We start from the raw sequence: 18,958 nt of genomic DNA on the forward strand, positions 1-18,958 counted from the left end.
CATAGTGAAAACCAACTTTATTAACCAAATAAATTGTAAAATAAAAACATAAGTAGCCATTCAAATTGTATTGGAAAATTGGTATTCATCAAATGTTATTAGAAGCATATTGTATCAAAATAAAGTGATATTTAAAGGCAATGGAGCATAAGTAACAAGTTATATTTGCAAGATAAATGTGAACATGAGGTGGTTCTGCAAAATAGAAGTAGACTCGCCGTTTGAAGTTTTCTAGTCACCTAATGTGTGTTTCCAGTAACTAGTAGTATTTGACAGAAACATTATGCACGATTGCCTAAAATTCCCATTAATGCAGCATGTAAACTTAATTACAAAAAGAAATTTGTAACAGGAAAGATGTGCATAACTGTTAAGTGCATATATAGGCCTATGTTATTGCGATTAAGTTGTTCACTTATTTAAATTACAAATATAAGCATTTGAATGTGTTGTGCCAAAACAAGAGAATGTGAAGGTTTATGCAAGAGGAGACCAAAAACCCAAAGCTAGTTGAATGAAAGTAATTAAAAGTAATTAAGTGCAGAAGCATGTACTTTTTGTGTCAAACTGTTAAGCATGCCCCACTCAGCTTGCGGTTCAGTATTTTAGTTGTTAAATGTCTGGCATTAATTCAATTTTAGGCAACATCTTACAATATCTTCAAAACAAAGTAAATTTGTGGAGCACACCACATTTTGAACTTGGAACCCTTTTTAACAAAAAGGTATTCCAATTTTTACTGGAAACACAGCAATCTTAAAGGCCAAAAGCAGATTAAAGAAGCACCGTCTGATTGTAAGGCACCCTGCTGAAATACTGTCTTATTCATATACATCTGGTTAAAAAATAGAAAGTTAGAAAGTAACATTAATTTCCCTCAAAACACAGCATTTCTCAACCTGATTTAAGGCAACACTACTATTATAGGGAGTATTTTTCCATTATGGAATTTTAATAATATGTATCGTTTAGTCACTATGGAGTTTAGAAATCATGAATGGACATATTGTTTAGGTTGTCCCATTTATTAACTCTGGGCTTACATGGGCTTCAAACCATTCACTATTGGGATGCACAGTTCTTGTGCAACATCTTTGGAATAATCAAATATACCTTCTGACTCCATAAACTTAAAAAAGATATCATACATAGGCTTTACAGCAAATTTGTATCAATACTGTAACAGTACATTTCATTTCTCATACCAGTGCATACGCACATGCAGACATTAATCATTCCGTTCTGTGCTTAAGAGCAAATATAACATGTTAAACATGATTGATCATGTACAGAACGATTATTTATAGGATGCAGAAAACCATAGCAAGTGATTGCCTATTGCACCGTAACCATACAGATTGCGAAATTGCAAAAGAAACTATTGCATGAACACTTAGAAAGAAAAATGTGGCCAAACACTCATTTATCTGGATCAGATCTTTAGTTGTTTGATTGCTAAACTAGATGCTTGGCCAAGACCAGCAGTTAACTGTTTTAAGTAGATTGCAGTTAATTTTCCTCTTTGTCACAAAGTTCTGAAGGAAGGAATTTGTACTGTTGCTGCCGAATTTGTGCTAGCTTCTTACGGGCATCTTCAAGTTCTCTCTCTTTTCGCAGCATTTCTTCCTGGGCTGCAATGATCTGTTAAAGAAAGAAGCAGGTGTAATTCCTTAAGGTAACTAGAACACATCATAGCAACTTCCTACATTGAGTAATTAAAATTTTCATCTTTCTCAGGATGTGGGTGTCACTGGCAAGGACAGCATTTACCATCTGTCTCTCTCTGACAAAGTGGTGATATAACTTAGTCTTTGCTATGCCACTTCAGCAGCCAGTTAAGAGTCAGTCAATGTTGGTGTAACACTAAGAGTCACATATAGGCCACATTGGGCAAGGAGACCAGATTTCCCTTCCTAAAGGACATTGATGAACCAGTTGTGTTTTAACGACAGTCCAACAGCTTAATGGTTACTTTGTACTTTCAGACTATATTGAACTGAATTCAAATTCTCAAACTCTCATGATGGAATCTGAATGATCGATCTTTGGATTACTAGTCCAGTAACATAACTACTGCTACACCCAACTAAATCAATTGACTCACCTGTGCAATGCCACCAACCATCTTACTCTTGACGACAACATTCTCCTCTTCTTGCTCATTGAATGCTGCAGCCTTCTGTGCAGCTTTCACAAGGTTGTCAGATGCTCTCTTCACAGCATTACCTGCAGTCTACAAAAAAGCACAGTCTAAGTAATAGTTCAAAATGAAAACGATAGCGCTAGAGCTTGTCAACATTGGAAGAGCGTCCGACCTAACGTAGTTCCACAATAAAGCCTTCCTCCTGAATATTAAATGCAATTGGGTGAAATAAACTGTTGCAATAAAATTATTGGGAATGCAATGTTATAAAAGATCATCTGTGGTCTCCTCAATTATTCTATAAATTATCAGATTCTAAAAATTAAATGCCAAAAAAGAAGCATTATTATAAAAAAGGAAGGGTAAATCATATTAACTCTTATGCAAGTGAATTGATAAAGGAATGTTGTGATATTATTACAGGTGAATCAACCCACAATGACACAGTATTAGATGACAAAAGGAGAGACAATTTCTGCAGAGGTTCATCCACTTGTCCAACTTTAAGTACAATTTTAGGATTTTTGCTGCTTTTCCTCCAAATTCAGGACTAGTGTGCATATTGTCACAGCATAACCTGTTAATTCACAGCCTTGTAGTAAAAGTGCAATAACCAGAAACACACTAAAGCTAAACAAGATTTGTGGTTCAAAGAACTGAAATTTTCCAAATCCTTGACAGCATCATGTGATTTTGGCTAATAACAGAATTTGAAAACCACTTGCACATTGGAACGCCCTGAACATCTCTACCTTCCTGTCCTGAAACTGGCGATGAACGCAAGAACATGCTCTTACACTTTGTTGCAGTTTCCAACCAGTACCATTGTCCTGAGTGCCCTCCATTCAAGTTACCATTTATCGTTTTTTAATCTGGACAGTGGCTGCCAACAGGCCATTCCAATGAAGGGGTGAATCAACAAATTGATACGAGTCATTAATCAGAAGCAGGAAGTTCAGAAAATATCAGATAGCAGCCCAGGATCCTTGAGACTAATTTCAGTACTCTCTTCCACCTTTCATGTCGAGATTCCCTAACACAGCACAGGCCAATCAGGGACCTTCTTGGTCTGAACAATTCAGTACCACACCACGTGGTGCAAAGACAGCTTGGCCTCAGAACTTTAAATCGGGCTATTCATAAAGAACATTTACTGAAAACAAGCATTAAAGAGCCAAGAGTTTCTAAAGTTTGTTTAGAATTTCCTCACAATAGGCTAAACTACTGATAATCTGCAATGCATGGAACTTAGTCAGTTTGTAAAACAGTTGGGTTTATTGTATTTTTAGAACAGCAATTAATAAAACACAATAAATCTTTGCTTTGGAAAATAATGTACTTTAAGAACTAATTAATCCTGATTAAAAAGCATGACAGTTTGAGCAAAGATTTTTCTAAACGCTAAATATTAACAGAACAGAAATGTTCAATAGGAGACTTGCTTAAAATTGACATATTTGAAAAAAGTTAAATTGACTTTTTGTTATATAATTTAACAGTTATATATTTATCAAAATAATCCTAGCATCTTTCCAAAATGTGATGCCTCCGAAGCATAAAGTATTACTTATTTGAATCCATGGGCCTACATGTCTTGGATCAAGCTAGAAGCAAACCCTGTTTCGAAGACCAAGTGTAGAGAATCAGATTTTTGTCCAAAAGGTTATTATATGATGGAGTTCTGATGAAGAGTCGTACAGACTCAAAACGTTAACTCTGTCTTTCTCTCCACAGATGCTGTCAGACCTGCTGAGTTTTTCCAGCAATTTTTGTTTTTGTTATTATGATACTCCATTGATACAATACTCCATTTCTGTCACTAGATGACACTATGCTAAATCTGAGCAGACAGTGCTGTGTACCTTTTGTACAACACCCCAAAGCAACAAATAGGACATTGCAACAATAAAATACACAATAGGTCAAGCTTCAAAAGGGCTTCCCCACTTGATTAAATTAAAGACAAATTGATTGGGTGTTTCAGGAGCAAACAAATTAGAAAATGAAAAGACAAAATTAAATAAAAGATTAAAAGTAGATATCTGGATTATTTAAATGTAGAAAATAATTCAACTGGATAAGCTCATTGTTTATGTTTTATATTATAAAGGAAATCTACTCTAGTATATGCAGAGAAAATTCAAAACAAAGGATTCCAGTTTACAAGAGAGAAAAAAATGTGTGGTCACCAATAGTGATTAAGTGTCCAATAATTGATGTCTTTTTTCTAGATATTTAAAATAAATTTGCATTTGAACAGAGTTGGTCCAAAATGTTTCTGTTGCTAAGTGATGAAAGCTTATCCATAATTACCAACATGGTTTGCTGAAATCCTGCACAATCATTCCTTTGCAAGACATAACACTGTAGATCTCACTTCCATCTGTCTATAATTTAAGCTTTTAAAATTCAAGCTTGGTGTAATGCCTGCTCTTGTATCTTCCCTTTTTACCTACAAGCAGAAAGTAACCAAATTTCTCCAGTTAAGTCTAATTAGCTCCCAGTCTGATCGCCTTACTGTAAGTATACTCCGCTATGGTTTTTTGACAGTGGGTAGTGAATTTAGTAAATTAATTTTCAAAATGATGTTAGAACAAAATGGTCTCTTGTGGCATAGCATAATCATTGTGGCCATATCCATCCTCCAGTTGAAAAAGTTTCTTGACTCCTTTACAAAATCATAAAAACAAAACAAGATTTTTTTATTTTATTTTATTATTGCATCCACACTGGTTGTGCGGCCTTTAACCAAATCTAATTGTGTCCGCAATGTAGTAGACTATTAGTGGAGTCTCTGCTCTTCCTTCACAATGAAGGAGAAGAGGAGGGAGAAGAATGCGTGTATGTGTATTTGCATGCCCCACTTGCATTTTACAGGTGTGGTTGTTTTTAAAATGGCAAAAGGTTGACTTTTTTCAGCAAATACAATTTAATTCACATTGTGTACACATTTCATACCTGGAGTCTCTTCATGGCCTCCGAATCCTGATCTGCTTTCACCTTGCAAGCCACTAACAGTTGAGCTGTGGATGCTGCTACCTGTTTGGCTGAAGAGATCAGCTTCTCCTCACTGGCGTGACCCTGAACTGCAGCATTGGCTGCTTCACACAAACTACTTGTAGCAGCAGCAACCATTCGAGCCTGTAAAAACATGTATTTTATTTGGCTTGCAGTTTAAAGCAGAAACATTAAAATAGCAAGCCTGAGAACAACAAAAAATGATCCTCTGCTTAACGTAATTCACATAATTTGATTTAAATCAAATGAATATTTTAATTTAAAAAAATAACTCCAGCAACACTAAGTTGTTTGAACAATCCCTTGCAGTTCCATAAAAATGATATTGTCAGACCGTCTAATAATTGACCTTCACGTTGGTATTTTTGGGAGTGGGAGAAGACACATTTTAGCATTGTACTCACTGCTGAAATGAGGCCTTGGGACCACTGGCCATCATCTACTGCATTTGCCGGTACAGCTCCAACCTATGGTGAAAAAAAAACACTTCTCTGAATTGCAGTGTAGAGTTTGCTTTTATTTAGAGCCACCATACTACAATTAAGCAAGTTATTCGGAACATAGTTAGAAGTAAACTGGGTGAAAAAATTTAGTCTCATTACAATAGTCATTTATTGAACTGAAAACAAATCCTGTGATGGGCTGGTCTTAATACTAGGTGCTGAAATAAAACAGTCTTACAGAACACAACATTGACATGAAATTACACTGGGTGTGTGTGTGACACGGAGAATACTTGCATGTATTTTTGTGAAGAATGCTAAAAAAAAATTTACATAGACAAAAATTTGCCTCCATTCTTGTGCCGATACATATTTTTGAATATTCATAGGCATTGTCAAATTAATTCAAAAGTAGGAGAACACGTGAAATAATCGACACCGAGTTACTTCTTACCTTGCCTTGAGCCACAAGTTCTCTCTGAGCAGCAGAGGCAGCTTTCACAAGGGCACTGGTTGCTGCAGCAATTGACTTGGCTGCCTCCAGGATCTGTTCTTCAAAGTTAAGGCTTTCATCTGCTTGCTGTTGGACAAAAAAAAGTTAAAGAAAAAGATTAAAAGTGAATGAAAACCATATTGAAAAGGTAACATGTTAATTAGCAGTAAATTGCCATGAATCAAAACTTTCCAACAAAAATAGTATGAATTCAAGGATAACTGAGGAATTTAGTGAAGTTATGACAAATGAACTAGAGTTTTGATTAACGTGTAAATGAAAGTGGTGGGTGGAATATATTGTACCATATACAACAAAACTTATTAGATACAGAACTTGGTGCAAAAACTCGAGTCAAAAAATGAATTATGTAGGTTTTCTATTAAACAAATTTTAATAAACCACTTTTAAAATGCTGTAAAGTCAAGAAACTGTACAAATATGTTTGATATATAGTTGAGTTTTAGCTAACAACCTAATATAGCAAACATATCAGACAGTCGCTTGTAGCAATTTTTGCATTGTGAATATTTCTAATCACAAAATATTGATACTGTACTTATACTGTAATTACTGCTAAAAATTCCACTATATCAAAACTGCATCTATGCTCATGGTCAGAATATTCACATCAGAATTCATACAAATTAAACTAAAAAGGTTATAAGAATTGCAGGCTTTAATATTTTTAATGTAATCAATAGAAGTTCAGTAAAGTGTAATGATGGATTTGTGAAATTTTAATTTACACTTAAACTGTGAAAAAACACCCAACAGTACAATTACATACAGATTTTACCCCTTCCAAATGTAGGTTGTATATGGAGAGAATGTTTTGAGCTATACAACACTGGGGTGAAGTAGTGGTTACAGATCTGGTGTAATAACAGTTCAGTTTCCCCATTTACTCAGTTGGCAAAAGCATTATAACAATGTGACACTGAGTTAGAGATTGGGAAAATCCTGAATCTCTGTTGAATTACTTAATCTCAATCAAGCCAACACTGCAACAGGCTTCAGTTTCCTTGGAACAAGGAGGGAAGCTGGCCTAGATTTCCTCTTCCAATCGCTATTGATTGATTACTGCGTAAACCGCTCAAGCTTGGGCAAAAATGGGATCCTGCTCATCTGTGATGGATTCTACAATCAAATATTCTAACAACACACTACGGAGGTTTACAAATTAAAACACTCAGTTAGATAATGGAGCAGATGGTCACAGCCACCCATGGATATTTACTCCAAAATCAGTGGCTACCATCAGAGCAAGAAGGTTAAGGGAAGGAAACTAGTAGGATAATGATACATTGCAATGGTTAAATCCTCAAACTGCTACAGTATTAAGGACTACAAGATCTATGCACTACATAATTCATTGATCAAAACTACTGTATCTATTTTTCTTACTGAAATTCAACTTTTAGCCCACTTCTTTCCCCAAGTCTTAAACATATGCAAACACCTATGAAATAGTTTGACCCACTGATGAGTAGTGTTATGTAATTGGGGTGGGGCAGAGGAGAAAGAGTGGCGCAGAATATGACAGACTGAATTGATGGCCTTACTTCCCCATCTTCTTGTCAACTTCATCATAGGTTTCATCTTTACAAAAATGAGCCTTTTACATGTAGTACAGTTATCAGATACTCACTAATAGTCAGCAAGTTCTCTAGGTGTCAGTCTAGAGCATAGCCTTTACAATTGCCTGGGCTGTTAGTCTACTGCATTTTTGTACTTTCCTTTTCCCTCATTCATTCTCTTCCCTTCAGAAGGTTTTGAATTCTTGGGTGTAAAGCTCCTCTTGCACAGATCATCCTCTGGTACCTTATCCCAGTGTCCATTACAAATGTGCAAGCCTGAACAGCAATTGCAAGTAGGTTATATGACTACAGGGGGCATCACAGTCAGGTCCAATCTAGTCCTCTCCTAACATCCACACGCAAGTTTCCAACTACACTCACTAGGTAATGATAAAGACATGAAGGTCAACTCTAGCACACCCAGCTGAAGTCAACTAACTTAATAGATTGGGAATCAAATTTGGTTTTTATGGCTCAATTTTTCATTGGATAAATTCATCAAACCATTAGGAAGGCTAAGTGATTTTTGAAAAGAAAATTATTAGAAAAAGCTATTTACTGAAATAACAAATGACTCCATGCTCTGTTAGATTGCTAACTAGATCTATGAGGTCAGGAAAAAAATATGCTGCAGTTTTAATATCACTCTGTGGTTGTTTTTTCACCTTGGGTTTAGCTCTTGGTTTCAGTTGTTCCAGTTTCTTGGCAGCTGCCTCAATAGCTGCAGCAGCTCTCAGCAACTCATTCTCAGCAATAACTGTTGGATCTTCAGGATTCACCCATTCTGTGCCTAAAAAACAAAAACAAAAAGTTACGTAAGAAACTGATCAACTGACAGCATCTTGAACATTTTCTTGTTGTGTTAGCCATGTACGGTAATCATGACTCGGTGAATAATAGCTAGTCAATAAAGAAATTTTATCCAAGAAAACACAATGGTCATTTAATGCCGTACTTAGCATTATCTCCTGACACTGTTGCTATGGAACTAGTATCCCAAAGAAATGGGTGATCCACAAAGCTAGAAATTAGTGAAGGTCTGGCAGCCAGAAGTCCAGGCCATGACTCAATTTTTGTCCAATTATGCTTCTATGAAGCATTATGAGCTATATACTACATTAAAAGTCTTAAATAAATACATATTCTTGTTCACTATCAGCTGTGTACATGCATGCCTGTTGAGTTGAGGACAGGAACCAAAGTATCGTGAAGATTGTAGGTTGTACAGTTTAAGAAAGTAGATAATTATTCTTTGCTTCCCAAATTGTTACTAACGATCCATGCTTTCTAACAAGCTTCTAATTTATCTCTTTCACCCCCTAACTTCTTGATGTGCACTAATCTGTACTGCTCATACTTGTAGCAAGAGATCTAAAGGGAGGTGGGAACAAAGTCTTTATTGCAATGCAAATTTAACATAGTGTCCTGCAATTCTCCTACAATGATACAGCACAGAAGGTGGCCTTTCAGCCCATCATTCCTGTACAGGCTCTTTGATAGAGATATCCAATTAGTCTTCATTAGTGTTAGCAATATAAATTGGAAGCAGCCAGCAAGGTAGTGGGAAAGAGAATTTAAAAACACATTTGGAACCTGCAGGAGCCTTAAGAGCATACAGGGGGAAGGCACTTGTGGAGAGCAGCCTGGTCATTGTTTGATGAGAGGCAATGCATTAGTCACATCATTGGAAAATGCAGGAGGAGCTTGAGTTAACCCATGTTACACCTAGCTCAGTTTTAAAACAAAACATATACAGAATCTGGAGCATAAAATAGAAGCCATTTTATTCTTGGCAGATTTTTTTCCTGAGAAAATTCACCCACCTCATTATTTTTAAAATTAAGATTTGTAAAAATTTCAATATTGTTGCCATAAACTTAGATGATTATAGCATCAGTGAAAGGGCTGCATTTTCAACACATACAAAATATTTTTAAACTAAATAGAACATAATTGCCAGTCTGTAACAGGTTAACATGAATCATAGAAAACTCAACATAGAACTGCCACAATCTGCAACTAAACAAAACCTCCAGCACATTAAGATTATCTACTTCAGCACATAGTTTCCTCCAGTGTTCTGTGGCTGCAATAGGTTCACTGAAAAATTCCATATAAAGAAGTCAGTCAGAAATGCAGATCAGTAAAATGACGACATCATTACAAATTATATGCTGGCGTAACTTGGAAAGCTGTCTGCAAGGCACCATCAAATTATCAGCCTGTTAATTTATTGCGTTAATTCAGTACAAAAGAATTTCTGGTGTGTAAATTTCCTTCCTATATGGTTTAAGCTCCACTAGACAACTGTACAATGTTAATTTTGTTGCTTTGGAGTACACCCAACACAATTCCTTCACTTTGCCAATATGAATGGTTGATGTATGAGTCCACTTAGTCTACAAAACAAAAAAAAAAATCCTTCTAGTGAGCTGAAATTAAAGATGATAGATTGTTTTATTTAGCTTTCCTTCTCAAATATAAATGCAACTGAAACAATAAAGAGATTTCCTGATCAACGGATCAACTCGTACATTAATTCTACAATATAATAATTTGACAATATCCCGATTATTTAAATTTTAATTAGTCAAGTTTAATTTATTATCCAATTGTTCCCTTTTGCTTTGTTTCTTGCTTCTTTGACGTCAGAGGTTTTTATTCTTATTTGTCTTTATTCTTCTCGCAATTTTCCCTTATCTCTTTGCCTATGTTATTTTATTTTCTCTTTCTTTGCCAATTCCCTCTGTCTACATACCAGGAAATGTAAGAGACAAATAAAAGCAAAATACTGCGGATGCTGGAAATCTGAAATAAAAACAAGAAACACTGAAAAACTCAGCAGGTCTCGCAGCATCTGTGGAGAGAGAAAGAGAGTTAACATTTTGAGTCCAATATGACCCTTCTTCAGAACTATCAACGTAAGAGACAAAGATGTACTTGGCAGGGGTAAGTGGGTAACTGGGTAAATGATCGGAGTAGAATTACTGATGTCCTTGTCCTCCCCAAAACATTCCCTGGACCACAGAAAGGCAGGCCAGTGATGTCACCATCTTGACCAAGATGGACTAACTCATCATGAAATAAAATTTCAACATGGGGACATTCTTAATCTCCAGTGTGCAGCACCACAAAACAGTAACATGCAGGCCATGAGAGTAGTTCCAGCTGTAACATTGGGTCCTTCATGAAATGGTTCATGAGAAAATTCTTTTAAATTGCATTTTAAGGTAAACTTTTTCATACCTGGGTCACATTACCAGTACATTGGAGCCCAGCAGGAACCATCTTTGGACTAATCCTTGGTCATGCACTTCATTCAAAGCTGTTTTTTTTTTAAAAGGCACTTTTCTTTACACATGTCAATGATGCCTGTAGCTCCAATCATTTAATTTAAATGCAGAAGGTTTTCTTACCTTTCATGGCCTCTGCAGCCTGGATGAGCTCTGTGACAGAACCAGCTACACGTTTTGAATATGCTGCCAGCTGCTGTTTGAGATCCGTTGATGGCTTCTGAAGAACCTGGAAAGGAGAGCAAGAAATATTGAATAACAGAGGAAGAAAAAGTAATTCAAAATAATAGCTTCCTACAATTAGTTTGTGAGGCAGGATCATGATGGCAACACATTACCCAGCAATTGCATTATGCAGCATCACCTTTGCTTCCAGGGGCTGTGCAGAAACCCAAGGTACCAAAACAGAGCACAGGAATTGCACAGACTTCCAGCCAGAACTGCACCACCTGCCTTATTGGCCAAAGACAAACAAGTTGGACTCTTTAATCACATCTGAAGGCAGCTTTAGGCACGCTGGTTTGCCAAGACAGCCACTGCAGCCTTGGGCAGAACTCGTGGAAACCAGCCCTAGGGTCCACCTACAAACAAAGGTAAACATCTTGCCTAAGTGTAAAGAAGATGCTCCTCCCCATCTCACATTTAACAGCACTCTCAATCACCGTTGCAAGGGACCTTTAACTTTCATTTAACTCTCATTTTTAAGTTTTCTCCCTAACTGCAGATGATCTCTCATCTGCATGGCAACCAGTTGGCACAAGTTGCTTTGACAAATTCTCCTTCCTTTAGGTAGCCCAGCTGAAATCAAGAACTGACCTAGTGATGCAAGAGCTTTCATCCAACAATTCTACAGGTTTTATTACAATTCCATAGGATTAGTCTCTAGTATTTCCTAATTATTGTCTTTGCTAAACAGAAGGGAAAAAAAGTTTATGGGGTTAGGCTGCAGATCAGCCTTTCACTGAATGGAAGAACAAGGCTTGAGGAGCTAAATGGTATATTCCTGTTCCTACATTCCTAGAAAGCGAGAATAAATCCCTCAAATGCAGACATGTTCAAAACTGCAATGAATCAGAAATACAGCACATGCAATTGGCTAGCGATCAGAACACAAACATGCGTAAAATACCACAGCCCCATCCCATAAACCAATGCAGGTCAGGTCAGTCTAATACTGAAGGAAAGTGCGCACAGATAGGTTCACAAATATATCACATGGCTTGTGGGGAGAAAGGAGAACAATCATTTTACCACTGGAATTGAGAACTACTTCAGTGGAGTTAAATTATATAATATGCTCACGTGATATTTTTTTTTCCAGCTATGCAAGTGCAACTTGGAATTTGGGCCTCTTGACTTCTTCAAAACAAGTTCAAATAACAGAATCACAACGCTAACGTGGCTAATTACAGCACATAACTTATGGATCAGTCAGAAAAAGACAACCAGATACAATATTTTTTGGTAGAATTTTTAACCAATGACTGAAGAGGGCATCACTGATAACTAAGGGCTGAGATTATTAGTGATATTATATAATCATTTTTGGACATGCCTGAATAAACAGTTTAAGGATAACTTTACAATAAGCTTCATGATAACTTTTTAACCTAATTTTAAACTATCCACTCAGATTCCAGGAAATGATTCCACTCGAAACAAGTTTACTAGGAGGCTATAGAAACCAATATACTCCCTACAGCAAAAAAAGAAATCAGACTGTTAAAATGTTATTGCAAATGAACCAATTAGCAATAAATCATTTGCTCTTTTCTGTTCAACTACTTTCTCTTTGAACTCACTGTCTTCTGCTACAGTTCTTGTCAGGCCCGCTACCATTATAAGTGGTCAGTTTAATCAAGACATCATGCTGTGTGAGGGGTAAGCGGTCATTAATTTTCAAAGTGGTAAATGGGATTCAAGTTAGAACTTCTACATGACCAATACAGGGTGGTGCAAGAACCATGAATTTGCACATATTTGGCAACACTAGAAGTTAGTTGCTCAGCAGTACATCACAGCAGCTGCAGCACTGCCTGCAGGATTCATTCCACATCACTTCTCAAATTCTCTATATTTGGACAAACCCATGCAGAACATTCGAGCACAACCAGGCTACCAGTGCTGCTGTGGCTCAGGCTACTCACCGGCTTTGAAATAAAGTGAAGGAATAAGTATGAAATGTGGGAAGAGGAAAAGAGACAGAAGTAATTCAACAAAGATGTAACAGGACAAAGCAACAAAATGTCCAAGAAAAGGTTTGATTCCCAGAATGCACCAAGTTAAAAGACTGAAACTCTCAAAGGTGGGGTGGGAGTGGCAGGGGTGGAGGAAGGGAAGAGAATCTACAATTGGCCTCAGCACCATTGGATCGGGGAATTATATAAATTAGGCAGGGTTCCCCTCCTGACCAGAAAATCTTGAAAGAATTCTGGATGTCAGCTGACGACCAGATTGAGCTCAGTTGTGGTTCACACTCTTGTCAAAAATGCCTGCCAGCACTTAGGAATGAACAGCTGAATCCATGACCAATGCCCACAGATCCAAATCATCATTGCCTTTAGTGTTGGGAGAGGGGTTAATTGGCAGAATGAGGGATGGAGAAGAAAACTTAACATATTAAAGCTTGCTTGCCGAATTAATGTTAAGGCTGTGCAGAGAGTGGCAGAGAAGATTTTCTAGAATTGTACCAGGAATGAGCAACTTCAGTTATCTGAAGAAATAAGATAAATTGGGATTGTTCTCTTTAGAGTAGAACAAAAACAAAAATACCTGGAAAAACTCAGCAGGTCTGACAGCATCTGCGGAGAGGAATACAGTTAATGTTTCGAGTCCAAATGATTCTTCATCAGAACTAAGGAAAAATAGAAAAGAGTCTTTACCTGTCCCACCAGCTTAAACCAGCTTTTAGTTCACCTCTTTTCTATTTTTTCTTAGTTCTGATGAAGAGTCATTCGGACTCGAAACATTAACTGTGTTCCTCTCCGCAGATGCTGTCAGACCTGCTGAGTTTTTCCAGGTATTTTTGTTTTTGTTCTAGATTTCTAGCAACCGCAGTATTTTGCTTTTCTCCTTAGAGTAGAGATGGTTATGGGGAGATTTAATGGAGGTGCTGAAAATTATGGTGGGGCTTTGACAGAGCAAAGAGGGAGAAACTGTTTCTACTGATAGGAGTGTTGGTAACCAGAGAATGCAGATTTAAGGTGGGAGGCAGTGGCATAGTGACATTGGCACTGGACTAGTAATCCAGAGACCCAGGTTAATGCTCTGGGGACCCAAGTTCAAATCCCACCACAGCAGATGGTGAAATTTGAATTCAATAAAAATCTGGAATTAAAAAAATATCTGATGACGACCATAAAACCATTACCAATTGTAAAAACCCATCTGGTTCACTAATGTCCTTTAGGGAAGGAAATCTGCCATCCTTACCTGGTCTGGCCTATGTGTGACTCCAGGCTCACAGCAATGTGGTTGACTCTTAAAAAATGCCCTCTGAACAAGGGCAATAGCCAGTGACACCCACATCCGATGAGCGAATAATAAAAAAAAGTAATTGGAAAACTCAGAGGGGATATGAGAAGAACTATTTTTACTATTATGATCTGGAATGCAATTGAGCAGATTCAATAATAGAAAGGAAAACTATTTGAAAAGGAAATAATTGCAGGATTATGGGAAATGGAGAGTGGAACTAAGCGGATAGCTCCTTCAAAGGGCTGGCTCCATGGAATGAACAGCCTCCTTCTGTACTACACGGTTCTATGAAAAAGCTTTTTTCCCAACACAAACGGCTAAAATTCATTTAAACTTCGAATTTTTTGTACTGTGTAGGCATCAAGAATAGAACTACCTGATGAGAAAAAAATTGTCTGCTCACTCGTTTAATTGTTATTTAAAAATTGACACCACAACAATATACATTTCATGATTACTTACAATAAGTACATGTTCCAGTAGAGCCAGGTAACCCTCAGAACATTCTTTGCCAAAACGAAGGGCCCGGGTACGAACATCATTGGACACTTCTGGGTGATAGGCTGCTTGCTATAAAAACATCCAGTGATAAAGGTTGTTAATTATCTGGCTTTACCGGCATAGGAGCTTTTTATGGGCTTTTCATTTTCAGTTTTTGCAAACACCACCTCCAACAAATTTGTTTTACTTCACTCCTGACATAAAAAAATCAGTGTTACAAAATAGAAAGATCTCCACATATTCTGTTTTATTGGTTATAGTTTTAACTTGGTTCCCCATTATTGTTGAAAACTGGGGAGATAATGGTACAGGCTCCTTCGGCAGCACCTTCCAAACCCACAACCACTACCATCCAGAAGGACAAGGGCAGCAGATGGAAACACCACCACCTGGAAGTTCCCCTCCAAGTCACTCACCATCCTGACTTGGGAAATATATCGCCGTTCCTTCACTGTGGCTGGGTCAAACTCCTGGAACTCCCTTCCTAACAGCACTGTGGCTGTACAATAAATGTTAGCCTAGCCAGTGATGCTCACATCCCAAAAATGAATGAATGAAAAAGAAAAGGCTACACCAGATTTGTGCAGAGTAGATGAAAACAACACTTCCAAGTTTGGTGGATGTTTCCAGCTGAAAGATAAGAGGATGAAATGCCACCAGACTTTAAAGCAGATGACTTCATGAAATCGTGCTCTTTATCAAGTTGGACGACAATCAGTAAAATAATATGTTTAGGAATGGATGTTGAACTTGGGAGAAATTAGTTTTGAAAGTTTTGAAAGCAGAAACCTTATGCATTTACTGGAAAGCAACTACATTTGCTTCTATCTAGATATTTTTACCCACTGAATTCTGCATCTGCATCAGGGAAAGCCAACCAGGGTGACAGTATCTACTTGCCCGTTGTTACAATAGTGAGGTTTCAAAGATGGTTATGTTTTGGGACTGTCTCTTGAAGGGGGTCATGTTCTGAAGTCTGCCTGACAGCAACCCTGGGTGGTAGAGATTTAAAGGGCCCAGGTTGTTTTATTGGGAAGAAAGTGCAAAGTATTTATACTTGGGAATAATGGCAGCAGCCTATGTGGCAACAGTTTAGACTGTAAGACTCCAAAGTCCCTGAAAAATGTTGAGAATGTCAAGCTGTAAACAATTATGCTATAGGCTGTCCATTTAGTCCCAAGATAAAAGAGAGTTGGGCTCTAAAGGATAGCTAATTAGCATTTCTAACTGGATTCAAGACCCATGTGATTCATATTGCCATGCAGATGGGCTTTCAGAGGGGAAGGGTTTCTAAGGTATCCCCGAAATTCTAAGACATAGTTAGTCTGTCAGGATCCAGCAGAGAGGGAGCAGCTAGAGGGCAAAAGTCTCTATGGTTCGCCATGTAGGAATGCAGGTGGGAGCTTGCGCTTGGATTGAAAAGACCAAATTTGTGAAGATTTGAAACAAGGCTGGAAGATTCACCTAGCTGGTGCTAGAGGGAGAATTGCCAGGAAAAGCCTGGCATTGTCCGCATGATAAACAGTTCTGGGGTTAAAAGTTACCAGACTGGGAAAGGAAAGGAATGGAAATAAATCCTCGGGAAGCCGAGAATCACTTTGGATTGGTTCTGGGAAAACAAATGACTCCTTAGGGGACAGTAACGATTGTGTTAAAAATAAAAGGGGAAAGTTCTGTTCTGCAGTTTAAAGTATAAGTTAACCAACCACTATTATTGTGGGCTTTTGGAATGTTTGTTACAGTAAGTTTTCAAACGTGAAATCTTGTCATCCTTTTAGCTATCAACTGGATAGCTAAAAAATCAATCTCTACAACGACTGTAACATCACGATACCAGGTTGGAGAACAAATTCACTCGCAGCAGTAGTTAAGTGTTAAAATCAATAGTGGATTCAAGTAAGGGCATTACCCAAACAGCATACTACCACTGTGTCACGAGATCATAACCAGCCAAATACTCTACTACTTTCCACTATTACTGTGGAGCCACTAGCAATTCAGTTATTGGCCTCTTTGCTCTCTTAGTTTATTAGGATGGTTATTTTGCTTAACTGTATAATGTGAAGAATGCCTGATCTGATTGGGACAATAAGAAACTTACTTTCTTAATACTGGTCTTACAAAAACAAATTGTAATGGTGATCTGCAAATCCATGAGGTTACCCACCCTCCTGCTCCAGTGACAATTGCAAGGGTAAACCTTGTAGCCGCATCACAAACAGCTAGGAACTTCATTTCAGATTAGCTAAGACAACCAATTCCAGGAAACTATGAAGGTTAGGAAATCTGCATTCTAATCCAAAAGAGTTTTCTGGGTGGAGCTACCAGGGGCTCTCAGGTCAGCGTCTCCCAATGTTTGCAAACAGTCCATGAAAAATGTTTAAAAATTCATTTACAGGATATGGGCATCACTGGCTAGACCAGCATTTATTACCCATCCCTAATTGTGCGGTGGTGAGCTGCCTTCTTGAACCGCTGCTGTCCCTATGGCGTAAGCACACCCACAGTGCTATTAGGGAGGGAGTTCCAGGGTTTTGACCCAGTGACAGTGAAGGAACGGAGATATATTTCCAAGTCAGGATGGTGAGTGGCTCGGAGGGGAACTTCCAAGTGGTGGTGTTCCCATGTGTCTGCTGTCCTTGTCCTTCTAGATGGTAGCAGTAGTGGGTTTGGAAGGTGCTGTCTAAGGAGCATTCGTGAGTTCCTGCAATGCATCTTGTAGATGGTATTTACTGCTGCTACTGTGCATCAGTGGTGGAGATAGTGAATATTTGTGGATCGGGTGCCAGTCAAGCGGGCTGCTTTGTCTTGGATGGTGTCAAGCTTCTTGAGTATTGTGGGAGCTGCACTCATCCAAGCAAGTGGTGAATATTCCTTCACACTCCTGACTTATGCCTTGTAGATGGTGGACAGGCTTTGAGGAGTCAGGAAGTGAGTTACTCTCCGCAGGATTCCTAGCCACTGACCTGCTCTTGTACCAACAGAATTTATATGGCTAGTCCAGTTCAGTTTCTTGTCAATGGTAACCCCCAGGATGTTGTTAGTGGGGGATTCAGTGATAGTAATGGCATTGGAACATCAAGGGGCGATGGTTGGATTCTCTCTTGTTGGAGATGGTCATTGCCTGGCACTTGTGTGGTGCGAACATTACTTGCCACTTGCCAGCCCAAGCCTAGATATTGTCCAGGTCTTGCTCCATTTGGACAGGGACCGCTTCAGTATCTGACCAGTTGCAAATGGTGCTGAACATTGTGCAATCATCAGCGAACATCCCCACTTCTGACCTAATGATGGAAGGAAGATCATTGATGAAGCAGCTGAAGATGGTTGGGTCTAGGACACTACCCTGAGGAACTCCTGCAGTGATGTCCTGGAACTGAGATGATTGACTTCCAACAATCACAACCATCTTCCTTTGTGCTAGGTATGAAAAAAACCCTAAGAAACCTCCAGAAACAATCTTTCCTTTTATAAATAGCGGGAATACTTTGAAAAAAGAGCATTCCTCCAGACACTCCTTTTTAAATGTACAGACAGCCATAATCTTTTGTTGGTTCTTTTCCATGTACACTGAACAAGTACCTCTCAACTGATTCTTTAGTTATTAGATACCTTACAAGAATGGAGCATCTCTGCAATAGCTTTGCGACTAAGGTTGGCAGTGGCAATAACATCCTCTTGACGACAGGAGTTTCCTGCTGCCACGGCTTTAGCTGTGGCAATAGTAATGCCTTTGGTCATCCGGATAAATTCTTCTGGCGTAGCAGTTTTAGGTGGTGGATCTGCTGAGGAAAATACCTAAAGGAATAAAACAGGAGTTTGGCGAACAAGGTCATTTTTTATTTTCATTTTTGCAATACTTTGAGACACGTGAAAGAGCTTTTTAGCAGTTTTTAATGGATTGTCTATATTCCTCACAGAGGTACTGAGAATATAGAGAAGTTAGGTCTTTTCACAGCCTCTGGAAACATATGAAAATTTCATCTCAACCTAAACAATCTTGGCTGACA

The 18,958-nt window shown here is 38.2% G+C and overlaps 1 protein-coding gene across 4 annotated transcripts in view; it reads right to left on the minus strand.

The window, feature by feature from the left end:
- LOC144685960 (talin-1) overlaps positions 1-18,958 on the minus strand; it is a 255,104-nt gene continuing 236,146 nt past the window's right edge. For all 4 annotated transcript variants that reach the window (XM_078551056.1, XM_078551029.1, XM_078551047.1 and 1 more), the window contains 9 exons: positions 18,561-18,746; positions 14,910-15,017; positions 11,094-11,199; positions 8,343-8,467; positions 6,059-6,184; positions 5,566-5,628; positions 5,102-5,284; positions 2,105-2,233; positions 1-1,641 (listed from right to left, as the gene is read on the minus strand). In XM_078551056.1, coding sequence (XP_078407182.1) covers positions 1,510-1,641; positions 2,105-2,233; positions 5,102-5,284; positions 5,566-5,628; positions 6,059-6,184; positions 8,343-8,467; positions 11,094-11,199; positions 14,910-15,017; positions 18,561-18,746 — 1,158 coding nt within the window. In that variant the 3' untranslated portion in view covers positions 1-1,509. The remainder of the gene's footprint in view (positions 1,642-2,104; positions 2,234-5,101; positions 5,285-5,565; positions 5,629-6,058; positions 6,185-8,342; positions 8,468-11,093; positions 11,200-14,909; positions 15,018-18,560; positions 18,747-18,958) is intronic.

The sequence above is a fragment of the Cetorhinus maximus genome, chromosome 1 (genome assembly GCF_964194155.1).
Source record: "Cetorhinus maximus chromosome 1, sCetMax3.hap1.1, whole genome shotgun sequence".
Classification (NCBI taxonomy): Eukaryota; Metazoa; Chordata; class Chondrichthyes; order Lamniformes; family Cetorhinidae; genus Cetorhinus; species Cetorhinus maximus.